The sequence below is a fragment of the Mus musculus genome, chromosome 10 (genome assembly GCF_000001635.26).
Source record: "Mus musculus strain C57BL/6J chromosome 10, GRCm38.p6 C57BL/6J".
In the NCBI taxonomy this organism is placed as follows: Eukaryota; Metazoa; Chordata; class Mammalia; order Rodentia; family Muridae; genus Mus; species Mus musculus.
The window spans coordinates 84380340-84405406 of record NC_000076.6 but is presented as its reverse complement, the minus strand read 5'-3'; the positions used below and the strand labels follow the sequence as shown (position 1 = coordinate 84405406).

Genomic DNA, 25067 nt, shown 5'->3' with positions numbered 1-25067 from the left:
GGCTGAGTTCAGACATCAAAGGCGGCTTGTCTCACCCCTGTTTCCCCTTTGAAAGCCTAGGAAACCCCATCCGCAAACCCTCTGGAGACTAATAGCTTTACTGCACAGCACAAGGCTTGGGAATCCAGCCTCCCATCTGGTAGTAGTACCACATTTGAAAGCAAAAAGGTGGGGCGTGGGGGCCGTGCAACCTGGGTCTACATGTGTGTGCCCTTGGCTTGGCGTTCTGTAAATCTCTCTTCCTGGCCTTGTCTGATTGTGTCACTTTACTGACTTTTTGTATTTCAATGTGCTGGAGAGGATGGCCTTCATCCCTTTAGTCTTAGGAAAGGGGAATCCTGGCTTCCTGCAACACACAGAAAGGCTTATTTTGGTATTCATTACCTACCATAGATCTATCTATCTATCTATCTATCTATCTATCTATCTATCTATCTTTGTTTTTTCAAAAGAGGGTCTCTCTGTGTAGCCCTGGCTGTCTTAGATCTCTTTGTAGACCAGGCTGACCTCGAACTCATAGAGATCTACCTGCCTCTGCCTCCCTAATGCTGGGATTAATGGCGTGTGCCACCATTGCCCAGCTGATCATTCTCTTAATTAAGAGTGTTTAAAAATTGATCATTAAACTTAAAAAAAAAAGAAGGAACGAAATAGTTAAACTTCTCTTTTGATAAACATGCCAATCTTCTGCTTGCCTGTGAGCCCTACGCCTGCTCTTCTGGAGAAGACGTAGGAGCCTCTGTTCTCAAATAGTCCCTGTGTTCCTACTGTCAGGCACTTTGGATGAAGTTACTGTCAACGTAGGATTACATGTGCAAATGAACAGAACTGCTAGGCATGTGTTGGGGGTCTGCTTAGTAAATGCTAGAGAATTGCTTTTTGTTTTATTGTACATGTAGCATGTGTGTGTATGTTTGCATTTGTGTAGGAGTATGTGTGTGTGTGTGTGTGTGTGTGTGTGCACATGTGTGAGCATGTGTGTATATGTGTGTGTCCTAGGTTGATGTTGCCCTTGATTGCTTTCCACCTTATATATTGAAGTGTGGGGGTGTCTGTCATTTGAACTCAGAACCCCCTGATTTGAGCCTATTTCTATCTTTTGTATGCTGGGATTATAGGCAGGACCCATGTTCTTGGCTTTCATATGGGTTTTGGGGATTCAAATTTCAATCTTCATGTTTACATGGCTAGTACTTTACCCACTGAGCTGTCTCTTCGTCTGGTTATTATGGTTATGCTATTTAGAGAAGGTTGGGTAGAAACTTACTGGGGTAGGCGGCGGACTGAGGCCGTACTACTCAGGTTCATGATTCTTCATGTTAGGTGCACATGGCAATTTGTGACTCTAATATCTTCACCTCAACCCCAAGGCTTCTGATTGGTCAGGCTGAGAAACGTGGAGTGACCCCTGAAACCAAGAGGATGATAAGTGTTGCTCTTGAAACCAGTCTTGGTATGATCATCTGTCATCAAAGAGTCAGAGACCATATTCTGGCCACAGTCACCAAAGAGCAATGAATGACACCTTCAGTCTTGGGTTGACTTTGTAAGCAACGTGGATGCCACCCTCCTTAGGGACCTCTGAGCACCATGAAACCATTTGCTGCGCTTGGCAAAGCAGTGTGTTGTGCTTCTGTTTATTCTTTGGAACCTATGGCAAATTGCTGGGTATTGATTTATTGTGCTCCTCTGTTGCCAGCCCCACAAGTTCCAAGTGAAGTCCTTGCAGGCTGGGTCCAACTGCAAGGCCCATCTCTGTTCACAAACCCCCAGGGTTCGCTTGCCTCATTTTAACTGTAGGAGTGAGCGAGCCTCTCAGTAGTATGTCAGCGCAACCACATTTTAAATGTTTCCTGTGAAATTAGCTCCTTGACCTTCAAGTGTATTATTTTCATTTGATTACATCCAAGTGATTTTCTTTCTAGAGGCCGGAGATTAGAAATAAAACAAACAAAAAACAAATGTTTCTCCCTGATTGTCTTGCCTCGCCCTCCTGAATTTCCTGCAATTCAGTATTTCCTAGTGCTTTAAATAATGCCACTTACACTTGAAGACGAGGGTTTTTCTTTTTTTTAAAGAATACATGAAACTATATTGTGTTTGAAATACATAGCCTTTTGAGATGGACTGGGGTCATTTAATTGCTTGCTTATGCCATCAAGAACTTGCATTTAGGAAGGAAGGCTCATGAACCCCCAAGAGTGGCCTTATATGTGACTGCCCAAAGGGAGATTGGGGACCTATAACTTTTACCCTTCAGAAGTCTGGGCATTTTTGATTAGAGGATTTATTCTTCTCTTCAGTACCTCCATGAGTTCTGACAGAGAGTTCATGCTGTCACTGGTGTGTGTGTGTGTGTGTGTGTGTGTTTTGTGGTATCAGTTTCACTGTACTCTAACACTGATGGCCAACCAGCAACCAGGGACTGAAACAGGGTTCCTGGTTAAGAGAGCTGGGCTTAGGGATGGAGAGATGGCTCAGTGGTTAAGAACATTTCCTGCTCTTGCCAAGGACCTGAGTTTGGTTCCCAGCGTCTCCACCGAGTAGCTCATAACCTTCTATTACTCCAACTCCAGGGGCTCCAACATCCTCCTCTCATTAAGTCCCACACTCACGGGCTCATAGCCACACAGAGACACATGCATACATGTATCCTATGATAAAATCTGAAATAAGAGAGCTGGAGGGAGGGAGAGAACTGCACGTAACTTTGCAGGGGCCCCCAGAAGTCTGATGTCTGTACAAGTGAACTCACTCCCTGCGTCACTGCCCTCTTACCTCCTGTCTCTGTATGCCCATCTGTCTGTCTGTCTGTCTGTCAGTATCAGTCTGTCTGTGCCTGTCTCTGTATGTATCTGTCTCTGTCTCTCTGCTATCTCTGTCTCTCTCTGTCTGTCTCTGTCTCTCTGTCTGTTTTTGTCTCTGTCTCTGTCTCTGTCTCTGTCTCTGTCTCTCTCTCTCTCTCTCACACACACATACACACACACACACACACACACACACACACACACACACACACACACCCGACACTTGTGGGCAGGTTCCGACTATGCAGACTTGTAACTCTGGCTCTCACCCACGTTCCTCCTTCTTCTTACACCATGAGGCTTGCTGCCCGTGATGGCAGCTGTGTGCTATCACAGTCAATCAATGAGGCTGCAACTGAGAGTGGCAAGCTCTGCAGAAAGGCTCAGCCCTGCACAGGAGGCCAGTTATTAGTTCTGCCGGAGGGAGGGAGGGAGGGAGGGAGGGTGGGTGGGTGGGTGTAGGTACTGACTTAGCTTCTCTTCCTTGGCCAGGCGGCTGGGGTGAGCCAAGCCCCCCAGCCAAGCCTGCTGCTGAGCATTGTGGAAGAGGAACCAAGGCTGTCTGTGTATCGCTGTCACTGCTGGGTCAGCGTGCTTGTTTAAGGAAACAGACTGTAGTCTGGGGCTTTCCCTTCTACTTGGAGTGCTTGTGAACATTCATATCAGTTAGCAGGGATAATGACTGACTAAACTCATAGTCTCATAGTGACTGGTATGCACTCCCACCTCAGCCTAGCCCACCACACCTTGCGTGGAGTTTGTGGTGGTACCTATGGACCCATTTCACCTTAGAGCCCCGCTAAGTTGCTATGGAGATGCTCCCCCCTCCCTAGGTACCATTTAGGGAGCTGAAGTCCAGTGACTAGTCCAGGCTGGTGCCCTTGAGACCTCTCTCTTCTCTATCTTAGCCTTCTCATCTGCCCCCTAGAGTTTTGAATTGTCTCTATTCTCAGTTTTTATAACTCTGACATAAGGGAAAATTTTTTTAGTGAGCCTGCTGCATCTCCTCAGAGCCCATACCTTGTTTTATTTCCTAGTTGTTTGATTTTTTTTTCTGCCTAGGTCTCTGTAACCTCAGTATCCTGAGAGTCAGGATTACAGGCATACACCACGTGACGTCTACCTCTGCACTGGGTGGGTGGCCAGGCTGGGTATGGTCCTCCTTACGCATTCCAGCCAGCATCCCTCATGTTGGTGTATTGTAAGGCATGTGTGAGCCAAAAAAGCCTTCCATTGTCCAAACTGGGAAGTGCCTACCCGTGATTCAGCTCTGACCACCCCACTGACAATGGGAACTATTAGTCTAGCTGTATTTTCTCACCCTTACTGTGGGGAGCCTGCAGACATCAGAGGACTATTTTGTAAAGCCATGGGCCCCTGAGGTATTTGCAATTTAGTTCTTGGGACTGTACTTTTGAAGAATTAATCCTGTACTGACTCAGTGACTAATTAGGTGGCCACCGACTCTTTCAAGAAGAGATTCTTGTGTTTCTGAAATGAAAAGTAGGCTGGGGGTTCCTGTGAGAATCTTCCTTGTCTTTAATAAAAGTGAGTCCCCCCCTGGGAGTAGAAAGGTACTTCTGGCAGTTTGAGGACATCAATAAAAGCACTTGTTGTCTGGTGTGAGTCGAAGGATCCTGGACAGATAGAGTGCTGAGAACTCTGGCCAGTCCCCTCCTTAGCCCTTGCTCCTTTTGCTTAAAACCAACAAACTAGTCTTCCTCCCTTGAGAGTCCACATGAACCAGAAAGCTATCCTCCATTTCCATAGGAAGAAATTTTCCATTTTCCAGAAACATCTGCCTCCACCTGGAGCATTCTTTAAACTGATCCCCACTCTCCTGTCCTGCCTGGTGTATTTGTCTCAAAAATGGCCTGTGGATGGTTAAACATCCCAGGATGCCCTCCTCCTGAGTGTTCCTCCCAGGCCAGAGTTTTTATGTTATGCACTTTCTCAAGCCATACAAGCTGTGTTATTAGCCTTGGGGGCAGCACAGGGGAATCGTTAGGAGCTTTGTAATGAGTTTCGTTGTGAAAGCCAGACAATCAGAAGTCAGAAGTGAACTGTCAGAATGAGCATCTGATAAAATTCAGGTTTAATGTGGAGATGCAGCTGTTGCTATAGCAACCAGTCCTCCACTCTATCCCTTGAAATAGAAAATAAACAGAAAGCGAGAAAAGTAATCCAAGTTGGTTTCTGGAAAGGAGCAAGACGCTGATAGAAGAAAGGGAATGTGCCTGCATGTTCTGTGCTAAGCCAGAGCAATAGCAGTAGTATCTAATTAAAGCAAAGCCCTAGTCATTCGGCCTAGTAGGTCATGCCTGTTTCCCCCAGGAATCTTCTCAGACTCATTCAGATTTACATCATTGGTCCTTTGCTCTTGTCCTCTGAGTGCTAAGAGTCTGAGTCATGCAGCTTGACTTGTGGATTATTTGCTAAGCTCCATTCATTTCCAAGTAGGACATGACTTCTTGAAGGCAAAGGCTCTGATTTATATCGTTTATTCAGCTTTAACACACAGCAGAAAGCGCAGAGTTCAGAGACTGATGAAGGGTGCTCAGGAAAGGCTGAGAGTTAGACTCCATCAAGAAGAAAGTGTTGGGCACAGTGCAGAAGAACGAATGGAGGTGGGGGAATGAATGGATGGAAGTTGGGGATGAATGAATGGAGGTGAGGAAAAATGAATGAATGGAGGCAGGGGAAGAATGAATGAATGAGGTAGGGGGAAGAATAAATAATGGATGCAGGAGGGGGAAAGAGTCATAGTAAAACCATGCATAGATTTTTTTTTTAGTCATACAAATTTGAATTCAAAGTCTTATTGGGAATCTGTCCAACAATGATGCATATAGACATGCAGCAAAAGCAAAAGGCATGTGATATGCAAGGATGTTCCCAGTTAGGCTGGGAGACAGCCTAGTGGGTAATTGTACTTGTTCTTTCAGGGGACCTAGGTTCAGTTCTCAGCACACACATGGTGGCTTGTAACCAACCTTAACTCCAGTTCCAGGGAAGCCAATGCCCTCTTCTCAGTCCTGAGGGCGCTAGGCATAAACCCGGTGAATGTACCTGTATGTAGGCAAAATACTCATACATATAAAAATAAAATTAGCAAACATGACAATGGCAACAACAATAGTAAATGCTCCCAGAAACTCTGCTCACGGGGCTCCTCAGCTGGAGACAGCTCAGTGTTCATCTGATGTAGGATGAATGAATAAGCCAGCACAATGCCCCTGTATGATAGAGTTCATAGCATGAACAGACACTCTTCAATGACACAGAACACTGCGAATTATTCTCATCTATAGTATTTGTGGTTATTGAAGTCACACAAAAGAATATACCCTACATGGTCCATTGTTTAAGAACTTCAAAAGGAGCCAAGATGGTCCACCTGATTGGCTTATAGTCAACCCAGTATGGTATTGCTTTTTTATGGGCGAGGAGGTGGTTAGTGGCAGAGAGCTCTGATTAGGGCGACTGGAGCTGGCATGCTGCTCGCCGATGGGAGTAGTGGCTATCCAATCATGAAATGGGATAATGTTGACACAGGTTGAGCATCCCTGATTCAGAAACCTGAAGTCTGAGATGCTCCAGGATGCTAAATGTCTTGAGCATCAGTGTGATAGACCACACATGGAAAAATCTCATACCATGAGACATTGTTTCACATCTACAGTTATTAAAAATACAGGATTATTGTCTTAACTTTGGATGATGAACAACATGACAAACAAGGCAAGCAGATGGGAGAAAAGTGCTTTCTTCAGTTTACTTGTTACAGTCTGTCATGGAGGAAGCCAGGACAGACATTCAAGGCAGCAACTTGGAGATAGAACTGAAGGAGGCCATGAAGGAGGAAGCAGCACTGGCTGGCTTTCAGGCTCTCTCTCAACTACTTCCCTTATACATCCAGGACCACCTTCCCAGGGGTGACAACACCCACATTTCTCTATTAGTTAAGAATATGCTCCCACAGACGCACTCACAGACACACCCACAGAGACAACACACAGGCACACCACAGGCACACCCACAGACACATCCATACACCCACAGATAACACAGACACACCCCACATACCCACAGACACACCCACAGACACAACACACAGACACATCCACAGACACACCCACAGACACAACACACAGACACATCCACATACACAACACACAGACACACCCACAGACATACCACACAGACACACCCACAGACACACCACAGACACAACACACAGACACATATACAGACACACCCACAGACACAACACACAGACACATCCACATACACATCCACAGACACAATACACAGACACCCCCCCACACACAGACAACACAGACACACCCACAGATGCACCCACATACCCACAGACACATCATAAACACACCCACAGACAACACAGACACACCTACAGACCAATATGATAGAGGGTCCCTCTCTGGTGTCCCGAGTTTCTGTCAACCAACCAGCATCAATGCCTTCAGCCTACTTGTACTAGATGTACATGAAAGATAAGTGAATATCCTACTCAAACTGGGCCCTCCACGTATGTCATTATGGAGATGCAGATAGTCTAAAATTCATGGAAGCCATACCCTTGGTCCCTGTACTGGTTTCACAGGATCACTGTGATCTGTCAGTGCTGAGTCTGTGACATGCAGTCAGTGGTAAGGAGAGGGAAGGGGAGGTCACTGGGAGAGGGTTGTTTCAGGGGTTGAGCTGTTTCAGAGGTCCAGGATTCCAGATGCTACTCTGGCCTTCCTTCCCATCTTTTCTGTTGTCTCGGCAGTGTTCACTCACCTGCCTGGCTGCCCAGGGCTTTCTCTGGTTATTTATTTGCTACCTTACTTTGTATTTCATCACAGCCCTCTTGCTTCTCCTTCGGTGGCACCTGGCAGAGGCTGGCAACTGTTGGCTTTTCTCATGGCGTTTCTTCTACCCAGTCTGTCTTCTCTTGACTTGGCCACATCTTTTTTAATTATCCCCAGTGCCATCCACATAGTGGGTGCTTTCTGCGGTTCTGTTGCTTTTCTGAAGCCCAGGCTGGGCAGCACAGGGTCCTGGCACGATGCTGTGGGCTGACTCAAGCTGAGCTAAGTTTCTATTCAGGGCCTGCAGTTTCCTGGTAGGCCTGGCAGGCATGTCAAGGGCCACAGTTTTTCTTACCATCTTGGAGCCACCAGGCTTCTGGGTAAAAGTGTCTGGCCAAGAGACACGGGCTTTCATTTTTCAGAAAGGAAACCCTTCCCAAGTGATGGAAAATAAGCTTTTGCTCAGTGACTAATAATATAAACACAGACAAGATTTCTGGGCTTATAAATAACCAGTTGTAAAAAGTGCTCAAGGGGAGCAGCCCATTTTTGTGAGAAGAATGGTCACAAAGATGTGTGCCACTTCTCCGTTAGTGACCTTAATCATGGGTGAGGAGCCTCAGGCCTAGGACACAGAAGCCAGTCATTCCTTAGTCTGATTCCCAAGTCCTTAACCTTAGCTATCATGAATACCAGGCTCTGCTGGAAAAAGTAATAGATGATCTGTGGTTCCTTCCTGTTTGAAGACCCTGAGCGTCTAGGGTAACGGTGGCATGGTACAAAGTACCACGTTGGCAAGGAAAGTCTTAGGGCAGTCTTTCCCTGAGAGGTAGGGGAACAAGTTATTTAAGCACTGAGGCACAGTGCTGAGGTCAGCTCACTGATCCTGTCCCCCCAAACTCTGCTGGCCTCATTGCTTGATGAGAGTCAGGCCAGAGGGATTGGTGTACGGATGGTAACAGGCTGAGCTTTGATCTTGAAGACCGATTGTGTTGTCTAGCCCAGCCCTACCTGGGTTCTCTGAAATCATGGCGACTGTTCTGAGTCTTGCTATATACCAAGTGTTCCTCTCTACAAAATAAAAAGGCTTAAAGGACCACATCCACATGGTATCATTCACACAAAATGCCTCTTAGCACAGGGCTGGCATATAGGCCTACCGGTACTCAATGCTGTTGTTAAGTAACAACTGGAGGCTTCAGCAGCCTCCCTGACAGGCCATTATGTTCTCCAAATGCAGAATTCTCTTTGGCAAGTTAGCTCATCTCATGTGATATTCAAACACTGGCTGTGAACCTGGCCTGCCTCCTATGGAGGGTGCAAATGGTGTCTCGCAGCCAGGCCTGGGCACAGGGAGAGTTCCTTGGCCCTGCTCATGGCCCATGACAACAAGGGGGTATCTCATGCAGATACCATTGCAGGCATCCAGTGTTTCCTGTACTGGGCTGAGAGCCCTTTCTCTGAGTGTGAGTAGGGATATAGAGATGTGCTGGTTCACCTGCAGAACCAGAGAGAAAAACCTGCTGTCCAAAGGCAGCCAAGCCCAGGTGTGAGAATTTTCCATATAGTCCATCTGTTTAGTCACCAGGTCTTTTTTTATTCCCCCAGAGTTCCTTGCAGGATCCCTGCTCCAGGAAACAGAGTCTTTGCAGCTGTCTGCTTCTCAGGAACTTGGCAATGGAGTGACAGGGAAGGGCTGGAAGCCAGTGAGGCTGTAGTGGGGTGACGCAGGTGGAGGGACCCAGTCAGAGTGTCAGGCTGTGCCAGCAGAAGTTGCTTAGTGAAGTACCTGTCACGCTAAGCCGCGTTGAAGTGTACAGTTGAAAAGGGAGGAGCCAGCTTCTGAAGGTCCTGTCTGCGGGGAGGTGTGCACCCGATATTCAGATGAGTCTCAATCACTCCGGTGTCAGGGATGTGAGAGGCTTTGTTTATTTGTGCGTGTGCATGTGTGTGCATGCGCACGTGTGTCAACGCACGTTTTTCTTCCTTCTTCCTACCTTAAAAAACCAAAACAACAACAACCTAGGATGTAAACTGCTTCCCGAGGGCATGTGTATCGCTCACGTTTGCAGCCTGTGCCGTATGTCCCAAGGCCACCCTCCTACTTCCTAGAGTTTAGAGTTAATGAAAAGTCCAATCCAGGATGAAATCCTGGTAGGAGCCCAGGAGGTTGGGTACAGAGAGGCCAGCAGACTCCCAAGAAGTCAGCCAGTTTTATCTGGCTGCCCCCTTTCCCTCCCTCTACCTTCCTACTGCCGCCTTGCCTTCCTCTTCATTTTATCAGAGAGAGTTGGCTGGACTGGCAGGAGCCAAAGAGGAACTGGTGGGGAGGGTGACCCTCTAGAGGCCAGAGACAAGGTGTGGGAGGGGAGGGAGCCCAGGCCGTAGGCAGGCAGATTCCAGTTCACCTCAGTTGCTCATTGAATGGGCGTGTTTGTCTCAGTGCCAGGCCTTGGGGGGGTCCAATAATATTAAGATAAACAATAACAACCAAGGTTCTGGAAGGCTGTGCGTTCAGGCTTCGTTCTGAGCATCTACCATCCTGTTATCCCTCCGGTCTCCCAACAGTCCTAAGAAATGCTTTCTAAGTTCATTCCCATTTTGCATTTGATGTAACAGAAACACAGAGAAGGCAAGCAACTTCCAGGAGTCACACAGCCAGCAAAGTCAGGATGTTAGTAGGTTTTAGCTCTCCCAGCTCAAGCTCCGCAACCAGGCGGAGGAAAATAGATATGTAACCAGGAAATAAGGTACGATGAGGCCAGGGTAGGCCAGGGATGTAAGGGGCTGATGACGGCATGTGATGTGCAGATAAGTCTGAACGAAGGCTCTGTTGATGAACGCCTGGCCAGGATAGGTAGGGGTGAGGCAGTGGGAGAGCAGGGAGGTGGAGGCAGTACCGTGTGTGTAAATGTGAGAAACGTGAATGACTGACAGCTCTTTCTGTATTGTTGGACATTGAAGTGGGCAGGAACGGTCAGACTTGATAAGGTAGAGGTTGGCAGAAGGAGGGGTCTAGGGTTCCCTCTGCATCTCTAGGAAGGATGTACTTCCAGACAGTTAAAGGCGTCTTACATGACAGCTGGTGGACTGTGGCTGAAGTGGACCGAGTAACTAGAATCTCTCTTCCTTGCCTTTTCTCCTCGCCCCCTGTGTTGCCCTTGGGTGTCTGTGTGGGACTGCAATTTAAACCTAACAGCTGGGGAACAGTTGGTGAGAGGGCCTTGACAAACATTATGGATAAAAGATACCCATGGTAGGTGGAGGTCGGCTGAGAAGGGACTGGACTGCAGGCAGGGGCACCCAGCTCCAGAGGGCTGCAGGGGTCCTGACTCCATTCCAGGTTTGGCTCTGGGGCTCCCTGGTCATGTCTGAAACCAGACTAAGTTGGTTCTGGTCAGCTGTTTAGGAGACTTCCTCCTTGTGTGGACCTCAACTGTACAAGATGGGTGTAGGGACAGAATGAAGCCACCATTGCCCCAAGCCCCCCTGATATTGAATGCACAGATTCTCAACCTGTTCCCTGAGCCCCATCCGGCTCAGTGGCATCTCCATGGTCTTCCTTGCTCTTTCTCTGCAGTTGGTTGTCATCGGGCTTTCTGGATAACAGTGTTTGTTTATTTCTCTTCCTGCCCCCCACAGTGTTTGAGAACAAAGATAAGATTGTGATCATCATGGAATATGCCAGCAAAGGAGAGCTGTATGATTACATCAGTGAGCGCAGGCGCCTCAGCGAGAGGGAGACCAGACACTTCTTCCGGCAGATTGTGTCTGCCGTGCATTACTGTCACAAGGTACGACCGGGCCTGCAACTTCGCGCGTAGACTCATTATAGCTTTAATATTATAAAAGCCTTGGTTAGTTCATTGTGACATGTGTGGAGATGTTACAGACTAGGATGAGAAAAAAAAATCTCCCTATTCAAATCCCATGCTTGTGTGTGTGTGTATGTGTGTGTGTGTGTGTGTGTATGTGTGTGTGTGTGTGTACACGTGAGGCCTAAGGTCATTGTCAGGTATCCCCCGTCACTTCCCACCTTGTCTTAGAGACAGGATCTCTCACTGAATCTGGAGCTTGCCAGTTCCACGGGGCTGGCTTGCCAGTGAGCCCTCAGGTGCTGCCTGTCTCTGTAGATCAGGGGTAGGGTGATGGACATGTGCACCCACAACCTTTGGTTGGCCTCTCTGTGGACACGAGAGACACTCATGATCAGACCACGCAGCCTTCTGTGACTCCGCCTTAAGTAATGCTGGAGAGCACCGCAGACTACTTCCGTTGTTTGAAGTGTGTGAATTTGTGGGTTGTGTATGAATGGGATGTTCTTAGGCTTGTTCCATCTTCTTATGTCAGTCAGGAATGTGACCATGTGAAACAAACGTCTCGCAGTATTTCATTTAAAGCCAAACAGAGTCGGCTTTCCTGTACTCCACATCTCTCCTCTGGGAGATGTGTTTTTTTTTTTTGGGGGGGGGCATTTCGGAATCTCCGGACACCTCCTGAGAGCTTGGATTAGCAAAAGCAGTAGTATGAATACTTGTCATCTCTCTCCAAGTTGGTGGCTGTGGAGACATTAGAAGCTGTCAAACGGAAAGGAAAACAAACTGAAAGAACCAGCTACAGGCATGTTTGATATAGCAGCTTTCTCCGCAGAAGCCATTTACACAGCGGGGAATGCTGGGAACCTACTCCCCCCACATCCACATCCAACATGGTCCCCAAGCACTCTTTCTGTCCACCCACCCCAGAACCTTCTCCGCAGCCCATTGGTGTCCTTTCCCTTCAGCTGGCTTGCTGCTTTCAAGTCCAGTCCCAAATTGGCCAGAGTTTGCCTGAATGAAAAGGTCACGCGACATAAGAGTTCCTAGTGGCTCTGGTCTCATTGGCCTGCACCCTTTTCATCAGCCCTGAGTCCTGCAGAGTGGAGAGGGACTTTCAAGTCTTTCCAGCTGGCTGCTTAGGGAGTATCTAAGACAAAGCTTTAGGAGACTGGGTCAGGCCTCTTTCCAGCATGAGGGATGCAGGCAGACAGGCAGGCAGGCAGGCAGGCAGGCTGTCCCTGGGGCCCTGTGCTCCAAGGCACCCACTGAGATGTCTGCTGTGTCCCTGGGACCCTGTCTCAGACACAGTGGAATTACATTCCCACAAAGAATCCCCCTGCTGGTTTACAGGCTCTGGGGGGGGAGAATGGATTCCAGTCATTTTTCTGTTAACCACACAGAAAGTGACTAATGCTCTCCTGTCGCTGGTTGCTGTCTGGGGAGCGTCCTGACAGTGAGAGCAGGCCTGAAGGATGGAGGTGAAGACCACCGGGACTGGCTGGTGCATTGCTTTCATCTGTCAGACTTGTTCCCTGTGCCCGGCCTCCGCTGCCCCCTCCCCAGAGCTCTCTTGTCTGTCATCTCACACGCTCCTGCTCTGGCTCCTGCTCCTGCTCCTGCTCAGTTCTTCCGTTTCCTCGTTGCAGAATGGTGTGGTCCACCGGGACTTGAAGCTGGAGAACATACTGCTTGATGACAACTGCAACATTAAGGTAAAACTCAGCCGGGGTGTGGGTATGGCGGGTGGGCGTGGCTCCTCATAGCCCGGATCTGACACAGCCGCTCCCTCTGCTGGTTGGTGGGCTCTGGGAAAGACTCTCATCAATAGGCTTATCCAAACAGTTTAATTTAGCAGGCATTACTGAGTCCCCTACAACCTGCCAGACTCTCTTCTCCCTGCTGGGACAATGACTGACACACAGTCCCTGTCCTCAGGAAGCTCACAATCTGGAATTCTTACCACAAAAGTAACACACATATTTCATAGGTGTTTTAGTTCCCATGTGCTTAATACTTTCATAAATGACTCTTTCAGGCAGCATGTGAAATGGGCACTGTTCATCTTATAACTCACATGTACATAGGGAAACTGAAGCACAGAAAAATCAGATAACATATCTGTAGTAACAGTTATTGCTATATAAGTTCATACCACAATGCAGAATGTGCTAGAAGGGCCCCAGATTATTTTAAACCTAGAAGTCGCCTCACTTTTTTTTTTTCCGTCTTTGAGGTAGCATCTCATGTAGCCCAGGCTGGTTCCAAACTCGCTATGTAGCTGAGGAGGACCTTGAACAGATGGTCCGCCTCGCTTTACCTCCTTAGTGCTGAGACTACTGGCAAACAATCCAGAGCCCACTTAGAAGCCTTGCTCTAGCTGCCGTGCTGTGACTTCCCACCCCATATCTCTGCTCCTTTCTCCTCACCGTCTCACACTTGAACCAGCTATGGAATTGAGAGCTGGGTAAAAATGGTGGTAGTTCAAAAAGGGCGGGTTGGGAGCTGGAGAGATGGCTCAGCAATTAAGACCATTTGCTGCTCTTCTAAAGAACCTGTGTTTAGTTCATAGCAGCCATGTTGGGGTGCCACCCATAACTCCAGGGGATCCCACACCCTCTTCTGGCCTCTGAGGACACCTGCACTCACAAGTGCACAGGTCCACACACCAGACACACGGACCTACGCATAATTAGAAACAAAAATCAATCTTAAAGAAAGGGCGAGTGAGTGATGGGGTTCACATTTATTTCTGACGGCTGCTGAAGCTGGAGAGCGCTCTAGAGGGCTCAAGGGCTTCCTTGGGAGCACTCTGAATGTCCCTCAGACCCCTCCACAAAGCAAGCAAACACCATTTCAAAATCAATGGAGCTTGCTGTACGGGTTTCGTTATGAAATGGCCTCAGGACTGCCCACAAGAGCCCTCAAATGGACCCTCCCCAGACAAGGGATAGCAACAACTGCACGTCTTCCTCTTCAGTTGCCCCTGTCGTGTCAGTCAGTGGGTGTGTGCTGGACCACATCCTTACTTGGAAGGCTAGAGCTGTTTTAGGGTCTGTAGAACATGGCTGTCACGAGCATCCTTTGAGCCGTCCTTGAGAGACACATCCCCATGGCCTGCCACTCACGGAAGAGTTGACCTCAGTTACATATTTCTGTCCAGTCCACCGAGCCTGGTGAAAATGATGGGTTGAAACAGTTCTCCTTCAGAACAGGAAATGAAATCTCAAATCCCTTTTTGGCAAGTGGCTGGATTATTCTAGAAGGAGCACTAACTATCAAGTGTAAAAATTATGGATTGGGGATGTGTTTCAGATTTCAGATTTCACTTGCTAAAATTGAAAATTGTATTGACAGGGGGAAAAAAACCAAAAAGCCAACTTATGGGCTGTGGGGCTTCCCAGCTCCTTGACCTTGGAAAAACCCCACATAACCCAGTTCCTCCTGTTACAAAATACATAATAATAACAGCCACAGACTTGCTCTAGGTATTTTCTATGTTCAGAATTAAACTGTCAGAATCAACCGTCTGCAAATGAGTCCAGTCTAGGAGTGGAGGCTCTGGAGTTGGATGGCCCAGGTTTGTGTGGTAGCCCTGTCTCTTGCTGATAGCAGGGTTCAGGATAAATTTCTCACGCACTGAACTTAGCTTCTCCTGTCAGGTAGGAAGAAGAGCTGTGTACTGTTTGTTTATTTTCCCCAGTCAATTTTTTCCCGAGAGTTTCTGTGGGCAATCCCCAGTTCTAGGTACCGACAATAAATGTGAAAGTAGTTAGAAATGCATTCAGAGGAGGTGGTGCTTAGCTGTGTCCATCCCAAGAGCTTGCCTAAGTCTAAGTGTCTGGCCCCTGCAGGAGGAAATGCATGGAAAGCCAGAAGCTTGGGCAAGTGGTTCTGGGATGGGGTGGTGGTCGGGCCTGCTGTCAGTTTGGACCCTTGCCTTCTAAGGGTTCCATATCATCTGTTGATCTCAGTGATACCCTGTCCAGATTCTTCCTGCCACCTGTCGCCGGGAGCCCTCGGAACTAAATGTAGACTATACAAGGTCTGGAATGTGAGCCTCTCGCCTGGGGATTGGGTTCTGTGGTACAGTGGGACCTCTTGGTCCCATGCTGTAGCCCCAGAAGTGATAAGGTGCATAGCTTCCTGTGGAGTCATAGAATTCCCTAATGGAGCAGAAGAATGGCCAGAATTCAGAGAGCAATTGTGTTGGGGACAATGGGGCAGCAGCCTGGAAGAACAGCTCATTTGTAAAACCCAAAGCAACAGAGAAGTGACTGTAGGGCATGGGGCTCCTGGGGACCAGGTTTTCCACCTGAGAGCCTCTGTTTTTGTATCCAAGTAGCACACATAGTACTTAATTACAAAAGTCAACTTTGGTCCTATATTTTTCTTTGTCTGTTTTCTTAGGAATCTCTGCTCCTGACATTGCCCAGGGTGGGAACGTGTGTGAGCATGTGTGTGTGTGTGTGTGTGTGTGTGTGTGTGCGCGCGCGTGTGCGCACACTCACACATAATCAAATCTGTCCTTTTAACAAGTCATTATTTACTGTTTCCTCCGTTGCTGCAGAGATGTCAACTAAGACCTGATAGTCTAGTTGAAAGAACTTGTTGAGGGTCGATTTCCAGCCTGGACTGTCTAAGGGGTGTGCCTGAGATCAGGAGTTTGTTGTCTTTCTCATTCCAGAGCATCTCCTGGTGCCTGGCACATGTAAGCATTATAACTGATTGATTTGTGGGCAAAGGAGCCCCTAGCCAGGATTAAAACTCACTCCCATGTTTGACTTCCAGGCAAACTCCATCCTCTTGCACCCACTTCCAAGTGTTTTAAAAATGTGTTTCAGCTGGTGCTGATTTGCCTTCCGGCTGCATGGGAATCCGCGCTTCCTGACTCAGCACTTTGCAGATGCATATTTAGAAAGGACAGTTGCTGACAGAAGCAGTCATACACATGGCCACAAGCTGGCCTTCTGTGTGAATGAAAGGCCATCGCTGCCTGGCCTAGGGGGACCGTGGGTACAAATGGACTACCAACCAACCGGATGTGAGTGGCAAGATCGATCGTGCTAAGGGCAGGGGGAGTGGCTGTCACATTGTGGGTCCACCTCTCCTGTGGCCCCGCGGGAAGTCTCTAAAGATGCTTCTGGCTGGAATGTGTTAGATGTTGCTGCAGTTTTGGTGTGAGCCATGTGACTGGTTGCTCTTCCCTTCTGTGCCTTATGCTGATTTGCAATGAGCACATCTGGTTTTGGAAATTATCTATCTGGCCACGGCAAGAGGGTGCGGCTTCTAAAAATATTCACGCAGTCCAACGGCAGAAGGAATGAGCGCGATGCGCTAGCTGCCTTGGGTCGCATTCCACCCTCTGTGGAAGCGTGGACTAAAATAGCACCCAGCCTAGCATTAATTTGCAATTAATGAAAACAGGCCAGATTCACATCCCACTCTCTGGGAGAATGGAATGCTGACCATTCCCAGAGAAGGCTCCTGTAAAAGTGCCTGCCGGAAGAGGGCCAGGCGCCCGGGTCAGCTGACCTCCTCTTGCAGGGCTGGGAATCTGCAGGGCTTTCAGAGCTCAGGAGAGAGGAACAGAGGGGAGATGATCTACTGCCCCTGTGACAATGGAGGCATGGCTGCTGTGGATAAGAGAGTCGCTTTGAATGGCAGTGACAAGAAGAGATAGAAATCTTGGCAGCTTAGCAAGGCGAAGCTTGGCATCATGGACCTCTGGGCTTTGGAGTGTGAGAACTTTGTAGTCTTGCATTAACTCCTTCATTTACCCATCAGGTGCACCCGAGTGTGTATATGTGGGGTTATTTATATCACAGCATACCTGCGCTGCCTGAGGTCATTCTTCTATCCTTTCAGGAGCTGAATATCTAGTATAGAGCATATGGCTTGATCATAAAATACTTAACCAAGTGTCAAATGCTATGTCGTTAGTCCTGTGCCGGGTGTTGGGGGATTTAATGGGGGAGGGATGGCCAGGTCCCTCTTGTCTTGGAGCTCTGAGTCTGGTGGTCATTTAACTAGTAGTGATAACTAGTCACCAAATATTAAGAAGGCAAAGAAGATAAGGTGTGCCCCCCTCCCTGCAGTGGACTTGGGGTTTCAGCTGGGGCTGAAACCAATAAACAAAAGAGTATGTGATCCACTTGTGCTGTGAAGGAGGTTGATCAGGGTGGGGACGGCGCCTGGCAGTGCCGTTCAGTGAATCTGGTCCAGAAAGGCTCCTTTGCATTGCCCTTGAAATCCTCAAATCTACAAAGCTTTCTCTGCCTTCCTGACCTTGGAACACACGGTTCCCTCTGTCTGGAATGCCCTTTCCATTCCCCCTTATCTGTCTATCCTCTAGGGGGTCTTCCTCCAGAGAGCTTTTCTTATCCCTTGGCAGACCAGATGCCCCTGTGCCATCTGGACGTGCTAAACAGGAAGGGGTGGGTCTGTCTAGCCAGATGGAGCAGAAAGCCTTTGAGGGGGAAGTGGTGACAGGCAGAGTTCTGAAGGCTGGGGAAGGGTCTGCTGGGGAGGGATCTGATGATGAGCTTGCAGAGGGAAGGAAACCGAAGGACGAAAGCACATTTGCTGAACTCCTGCTGGAAGCCAGAGCCCTGGGCCAGACCTTCCATGTGTTGTCTCCTTTCGTCTTTAGAATGTCCTCACCAGGGTGGGACCAAGTGCCTCATTTTTTTTTTTTTTCAGACAGGGAAATTCCTATAGCTCATCAGGAATGAGGCCGACTACAAACCTCTTCTTCGTTATTGCCAACCCCAAGATTTGCCCTGTCTCAGAGCCGGCCATCCGATAGGCCTTTCATATTCTCTTTATCTGAGTGCAAGTCTGTATCTGACTTGCAGACAGCTGCCCTAGGAGAGAACCTCAAGTGCTGATGTGCCGATGACCAGCTGAGCAAGTGCAGCCACATAGGACACTGGAGATGTGTATGCAGCTAAGTGGGGCTGGGTGGGTGTTAGCATCCTTTACTAGGTAGCTCTTGCCACACCCTCTATTAAGAGTTTCCCAGATTGCTCCCGATTGGTGATTAATGGTCTCAAGAAGTAATTCTTCTGAAGATGAAAGCCCGTCGACTCCCTACCTACGGCTCATTGTTCGGGTTGCTGCCCTCCTTCCGACTGCATAGGCCAGTGGCTGTCCAGGGTAAAGCCACAGTAATTAACTCCAAGGCCGGAAAGGAGCGATGGAGTGTGTCTTCCTGCATGGAATTACTATCTTCCTGTAGTTACAGAAAGCCTATTTCCTGTGAACAATAACTCCCTTTGACATAGAGTTTAACAGCCAGGATGGCTCTGGGAAGGCTCCTTGGGCAACACAGGTGCCTCAGTTTCTTCCTCTGCCAAGAGGGAATAATAATAATAATAATGATAATGATAATGATAATAAAGACCTTTCTCCAAGGGCTGTTGTGAGACCTGGTCACAGAGGTTTATGTAAGGCTCCTAGGCACTGACTGGCTCACAGCTGTGCTCCTGTGATCAATACAGCTCTTGCCCACTTGAGTTTGATTCTCACAGCACCCGGCAGTGCTGTTGTGGATCCGTTTCCTAGCAACTGAGACTCATAGATGTAGGAGTGTCACAGTTCTGTTATTGAAGGCCTGCTACACAGTAGACCTGGGGTTCACACTTGCCATGTGCTTGTTAACTTGGTTTCTCGACAGCCCTTCCTAGTGAACCACAGTGTCACTGTCAGCCATGTTTTACAGGTAAAAGTCTCAGGCTCAAGAGGGCTGAAGTACAAGCGAAACCCCTGGGGTTCTTGTCATAATGCAGCTCTCCGCCCAGCAGGCCTGGGGCAGGGCCTGAGATTCTGCTTTCTAAGATGCTCTGAGATGCTGGTGATGCTGGTGATGCTGGCTCAAGGACCAGGCAGGAGTAAGGCTGGACTGACTGGCATGCCTTAGAACTGCAAAGAGATGGAGCCCGGATTGAGACTAGCGTACAGAAGTTCTACCTGCCTCGGTTTTTCCTCCTCCCCAAATGCTGCCACTCACACTGGACACGCCCCTTTCATGCCTAGGTCAAGGTCACTTCTCTTGGCTCTGAGGTTGGACAAGAGTTGTGAGACCATTGTGTAGATAGACAGGTCTTTATTTTTATTTTTATTTTTATTTTTATTATTATTACCGAGTAATGACAAAGTCTAAGTCCAGCCCCGATTCTTAGGACTCCTAAGCCTCTGATCTTTGAGTGCAGGGAGCTTCCTCTAGACACCGGCACGGGCTGGCAGACATTCCTACTTATCCTTGTCATAAGCCTCCCTTGGTAGCAGTTAAAATCGACAAACTGGTACCTCTTTTTGCATCACCTGAGCTTCTTGTTCATAGTGACCTTGGGGTTGATTCTTTTTTGAGGATGCCAAAATGTGCATAATGTAACGTAAAACCTCCTGCACTTGGGTGTCTAGCACAGAGGCAGGAAGCATTCTCAGTGTTGTAGAACCATCCCAGCCCCCAGCTGCAGCCCAGCAGCCCAACTCCGCACCTGGTTCTCCACGCCCATTAGGTTCTGGCTCCTTGCTTTTGCTTCTCTTCCCCCCAGGCCCTGACCATCACTACCGTTCTCCTGTCTATGATTTGTCTACTCTAGGGACCATATATAAATAGAAACAGACAATGAGTGTCTTTTGTGTGTGTGTGTGTGTGTGTGTGCCTGGCTTATCTCATATTGCACTTGTCTCTAGGGTTCAACTGGGTTGAAGTGGGGTTAATCCCACTGACATGTGAATGATCCCCTTGACCCCCAAATTTATCTTTTCCACTCTGATTTTCACTTAGCAGGGCACACTTCCAAAGGAGATGGATAGTTACACAGACAGTCCAAATTAAACCCTTGAGATTTACCGTCTCTGATGCCTTTCCGAGTGGAGGCTGAGCGGCAGGGTATATAGAGTGAGGTCAGAGGGTGGTTCTGATCCAGCATGGGGGCAGGGCAACAGTTTGGCAACAACAACATACAAACAATCAATAAAAATCAACCAATCAAACAAACAACCCCCACCCACCCCAAAACACAGCGAGGCCTCTTTCTCCAAATCTTAACAGTGTAGCCAGCCAGAGCTACTGTAAAGGGCCTGGGGACGAACGGGCTTAAAGTCTGTCTTCTAAGACGCTATGAGGCGATGATGATGCAGGCTGGAGGACCAGGTAGGAGTAGGTTTCCACTGCCTGGCTTGTCTCCGTTAGAATTCTGTATGAAATGGACTCGATGGATGGACCTGTCATTTTACAGAGTTGAGCATCTGGGGAGCCCTCATGTATCTTGTTGCTTTTCTTTGTGATCGTCAGCAAATCATCTTAGGACCCTGAGCCTTCAGCAGTTTCCCTTCCCACCCTCCATTCAGGTCTCTTCCACATGGAGGCCAGTTCTAAGGTGCAATGATTTTGGCATAGTTATGTTTAAATTTAGCCCTCACATGTTTTGTTGTTGTTTTTTTTCCTCCCCTGCACTCTTGTACATTTTGCCTTTTCTTAGGTTGATGGTGCTTGTATTTAGTTTGGGTCTCTTCGTAGAGTAGAATTTATTTAGGAAGGAAGCCTTAAGTAATGGCATTTGGTGGAAAACTAGTACCATAAACCAAAGAAAAGCTCACGAGTGAAATAATACAAACCAAATAGACGCATTCTTTTTTGTTTGATGTTGGTTGCTGCCCCAGGCTGTGAGACTAAGGCCAGTTGGTCCTCTCTGGTAAATGTGGAGATGTTTTAATTAGACCCTTGTGGCTTACCGCCTTCCTGACTCATGTCAAAGAAGAGAATAACTTCTTCATTTTGTGATTCAAACTAATTCACTTGCAAAACTGGCTCCTTGACCTTCTGTTTTCTATTGACAGTCCCTGGTGTTATAAGATGCACTTTCTCATGTGCTGTGAACTCAGTCACTTATCTGTGTTTAAAGACAAATGTGCCATTGCTGTTGTCTGTATATTTTGCATGTGCTTTATGACATTTAATTGTCATGACACCACAGGGGGAGAGGAGATTTTCACCCCCATTTTACAGATGAGAGAACTGAGGCTTCTGAGTGGATTCATACCCGCTAGTGTCTCCCCACTTAGCAATGGTTGACATAAGCTCCCTGTGGCATTAAAAATCCTAGAGTCTAGCAGCTCAGAGTCTGAGAACGCTGAGTGTGTGTTGATTAATATTGCGTTTCCGTTCAAGTGCCAAGAACATGGCCTAATCTGGATTTCTATTAATCTCATGTCCGCAGAAATGACAGTTTTACAGGGAGGCTGATAAACATCGGTCTGGGAGGATGGGAGTGGGGTGAAATATAAACACACAGCTCTAGACGCCTGCGAGGCAAGCAGAGATGCCCAGCCCTGGTGGAAGCTCCTGGGGCTGTCAACTGTGTGTACGTGCAATGGGTGTGCTCACACATGCGTTTAAAAGCTCCCACACGCCCCAGAACTTAGTGTAGTCTCAGAGCTGCAGCCCTAGCCAGAGGGAGGCTGAAGCCTCAGGACTCCTTGGAATCTCCAGAGCTGAAGCTGGTCCATTCTTTTGATTGACAGGGCGTGCTTTGTAAAAGCTTCCCACCAACTTCCTGAGAGGCAGTCTGGGGCCTTGATAAGCAAGTGGAATTCAGAGCGGTTGAGTGCAATCTGAGAGGGGGGTGGGGGATGCCTTCTCGGAGGGTGGCTGTGCACAGCTGCCTTGAATGACATTCCATTCATCCAAGGATGGCTCCTTTTTTAAAAACAAAAATAGGCCTATTCTAGGGGCTTCATTCAAAACAGCTTCTGTGGGTCTCAGCACCCGAGGCTCCCCAGCCCTGTGGATAGCCCCAGCTCCTTGCTAATGCTCAAGTGCAAATCAGGCTGGAGATGGTAGAGCACACAGCGGGTTCACCTTACAAGGCTGGCTAAGACTGACTGAAATCCACAGACCCTCCCGGGGCTGTGTGTGTCTGGGGCTGGAAGTGTGAGCGGTGCACACTTGTATGGCTGCCCAGTGGTCACATTTCTTTAGATGAGTAAATCCAACTCCCTAAATCTGTCTCCTTGTTTGGTAAGTGGAGTTCTTAAAGCACTGTGGTAAAATTGCCATAACATAAAATTGACCATTTTGAGCATTAAAAAGATTTAAATCTAATTTTAGTTAGGTGTCCTTATGACATTGGGCATAAAGTCTATTTATATTTTTTTTCTGTAAATACAGTTTTTTTAAATAGAATTGGATTAGAGAATTCATCAACACTGTACAATTGGGAGTTTGTGATACATGGCAGTTGGGGTTACTATTATTTTATATAACTATTAATTCCTTATACTTTTCAAAACATAATGCATGTTTCAGTGACAAGTTTACTTCTTGGCCAGGGGCAGCTGCTAAGGAGAGGGTGGTACAAAACTGTGGAAGCAGACACAGGGACTGAGAGTCTGGTAGAGAAGGCAGACATGTAGGCATGTGTAGTATGTACAGATGTGTCTATGTTTACATGTGTGTGTGTATACTGTATACGTGCAGGTATAAACACAATGCTCTGAAGGACCTGACATAACACCCTTTACAAAACTTAAGAGAGTGAGTGCACTAAGGAAGTGAGGTTAGATCAGACACTTACGGGGGATGTGCATGCTAGGGGGTGGATTCACACGCTCCACCTTATCGCAATCAGTGGTTCTCCTCTTATTCTCACAATATGTCTGGAAGACAGGATAGGGAGAGATCCTGGGTTTCTGTTTTCTGTCCCCATCCATGTCACGCAGATGGCGAGCGGGAGAGTTTAGGCTGAAATGTAATGATTTAATATTTGGTGCTCTGTGTGTTTCATCTTGAGTCAAATGAAGAAAAGGTGGCGGCAGCGGTGGTGGTGGTGGTGGTGGTGGTGGTGGAAGTCAGGATTCCCCACGGTGTGACACACATGCCATTGTGAGTGTAGTGACATGAATTGTCACTTGTTGCCTTTAGTCAGGACTGGTGACACACCTGTAGTCCCAGCAGGTCAAGCGACTGAAGCAGGAGAGCCACCAGATCATGCTCTACCTGCCTACAGAGTTAGACCAAGGCCTTTCTGAGAAACTTACTGAAATCCTGTCTTCAATTAACAGTAATAATGTGGGGGCTAAGTCCACTGTGCTTAGTCCCTAGTGCTACAGGGAAGGGAAGGCGAGAGTTAGAGAGTGTGGCTCAGTGGCACAGTGCTTGACTGATATCCCTAACAGTCTTCAATACAGTAAACCAAAACAATTCAAAAAGTCCACTTCCTCTTCCCTGAGATTTCACCTTCCATGGCCAATCAATCACCAGGAACCAAAATATCTTATGAAACATTCCAGAAGCAGTGTATCAGCTTTAGATTGTGTGCCATTCTGAGTGGTGTGACGTAGCCTTGCACCATCTGTCCGGATGGGAAGTGAGCCATCCATCTGTCCAGGCTATCCACATTGTATATGCTACCCACTCAACTGTTGCTTACCAGTTGTCCCATTTATCAAATTGACTGTTGTAATACCTGTGTACCTTAGGTGACCTTATTTTACTAAATCCTGGTACAAAGTTCAGGAACAGTGACACTGCTTGCTAATTTTATTGCAATAAAGTATATTGTTATAATTGTTCTGTTTTGTTATTATTTATTATTGCTAATCTCTTACTGTTTGACTTGTTGTAAACATACATGTTTAGAAAAATAAACCCATAGCAGATATAGAGGATAGTACTCTTGAAAGTTTTAGCATCCCTTGGCAACTTTGGAACATAATCCGTAGATAGGGTCTCCTCTGTACTTAGTGCTTGTTGGAAGCATCAAGTGGCAGATTTCGTGTAAGCTGTTGTAGTTGGGATGCTTTGGTTTACATGTGAAATGTCCCCCAAAGCCTCATGTGTTTGAACTCTTAGTCCCCAGTCAGTGGTTTTGTTTGGGGAGGAAATGGGTTATTAAGGACTTTGATGTTTTATACTTTAGCCATACTGGTATTGGATACTCTTGACTGCCATGGGAGATTTTTGTTTGATGCGGACTTTAGACTAGACACAGTGGTGGCCCACGTGTTCTCCTCTGCCCTGGGCAGTTTGAATCAGTTTGCAGACACTAGCGACTTCCCTCTAACAGATCTCCGGGGTCTCTCTTCTCTTTTCAGATTGCTGACTTTGGGCTCTCCAACCTGTACCAGAAGGACAAGTTCTTGCAAACATTTTGTGGGAGCCCACTCTATGCGTCGCCCGAGATTGTCAACGGCAGGCCTTACCGAGGGCCAGAGGTGAGCAGTCTGCTGATGTAGGGGATCAGAGAGCTGGAGGGACAGGGAGAAGGAGGGAAGCAAGAACTAGATCTAGGGAAGTGCTTAAAACCCCCAAAGGCCATGCAAAAGAAACTTGTCCTCCTTTGATTTATAGGAACAATAATATAGAGAGAGAGACCGGGAGAAGATGCTTGAAACCTTAGTAAGCCTTAGAGAGCAGGAGATAAAGATGCCTGTTCCAACGACCGGGCAGCTGCTTAGGATTTCTTTCTTCCCTCCCTCCCTCCCTCCCTCCCTCCTTCCCTCCCTCCCTCCCTCCCTTTCTTCCTTCCTTCCTTCTTCTTTCCTTCCCTTTCTTTCTTTCTTTCTTTCTTTCTTTCTTTCTTTCTTTCTTTCTTTCTTTCTTTCTTTCTTTCTCTCTCTCT

At 47.6% G+C, this 25067-nt stretch overlaps 1 protein-coding gene across 2 annotated transcripts in view; it reads left to right on the top strand.

Annotated features, from left to right (window-relative positions):
- Nuak1 (NUAK family, SNF1-like kinase, 1) overlaps window positions 1-25067 on the top strand; it is a 69769-nt gene that overhangs the window by 35262 nt on the left and 9440 nt on the right. For both annotated transcript variants that reach the window (NM_001004363.2, XM_011243603.3), the window contains 3 exons: window positions 11264-11415; window positions 13086-13151; window positions 24541-24660. In NM_001004363.2, coding sequence (NP_001004363.1) covers window positions 11264-11415; window positions 13086-13151; window positions 24541-24660 — 338 coding nt within the window. The remainder of the gene's footprint in view (window positions 1-11263; window positions 11416-13085; window positions 13152-24540; window positions 24661-25067) is intronic.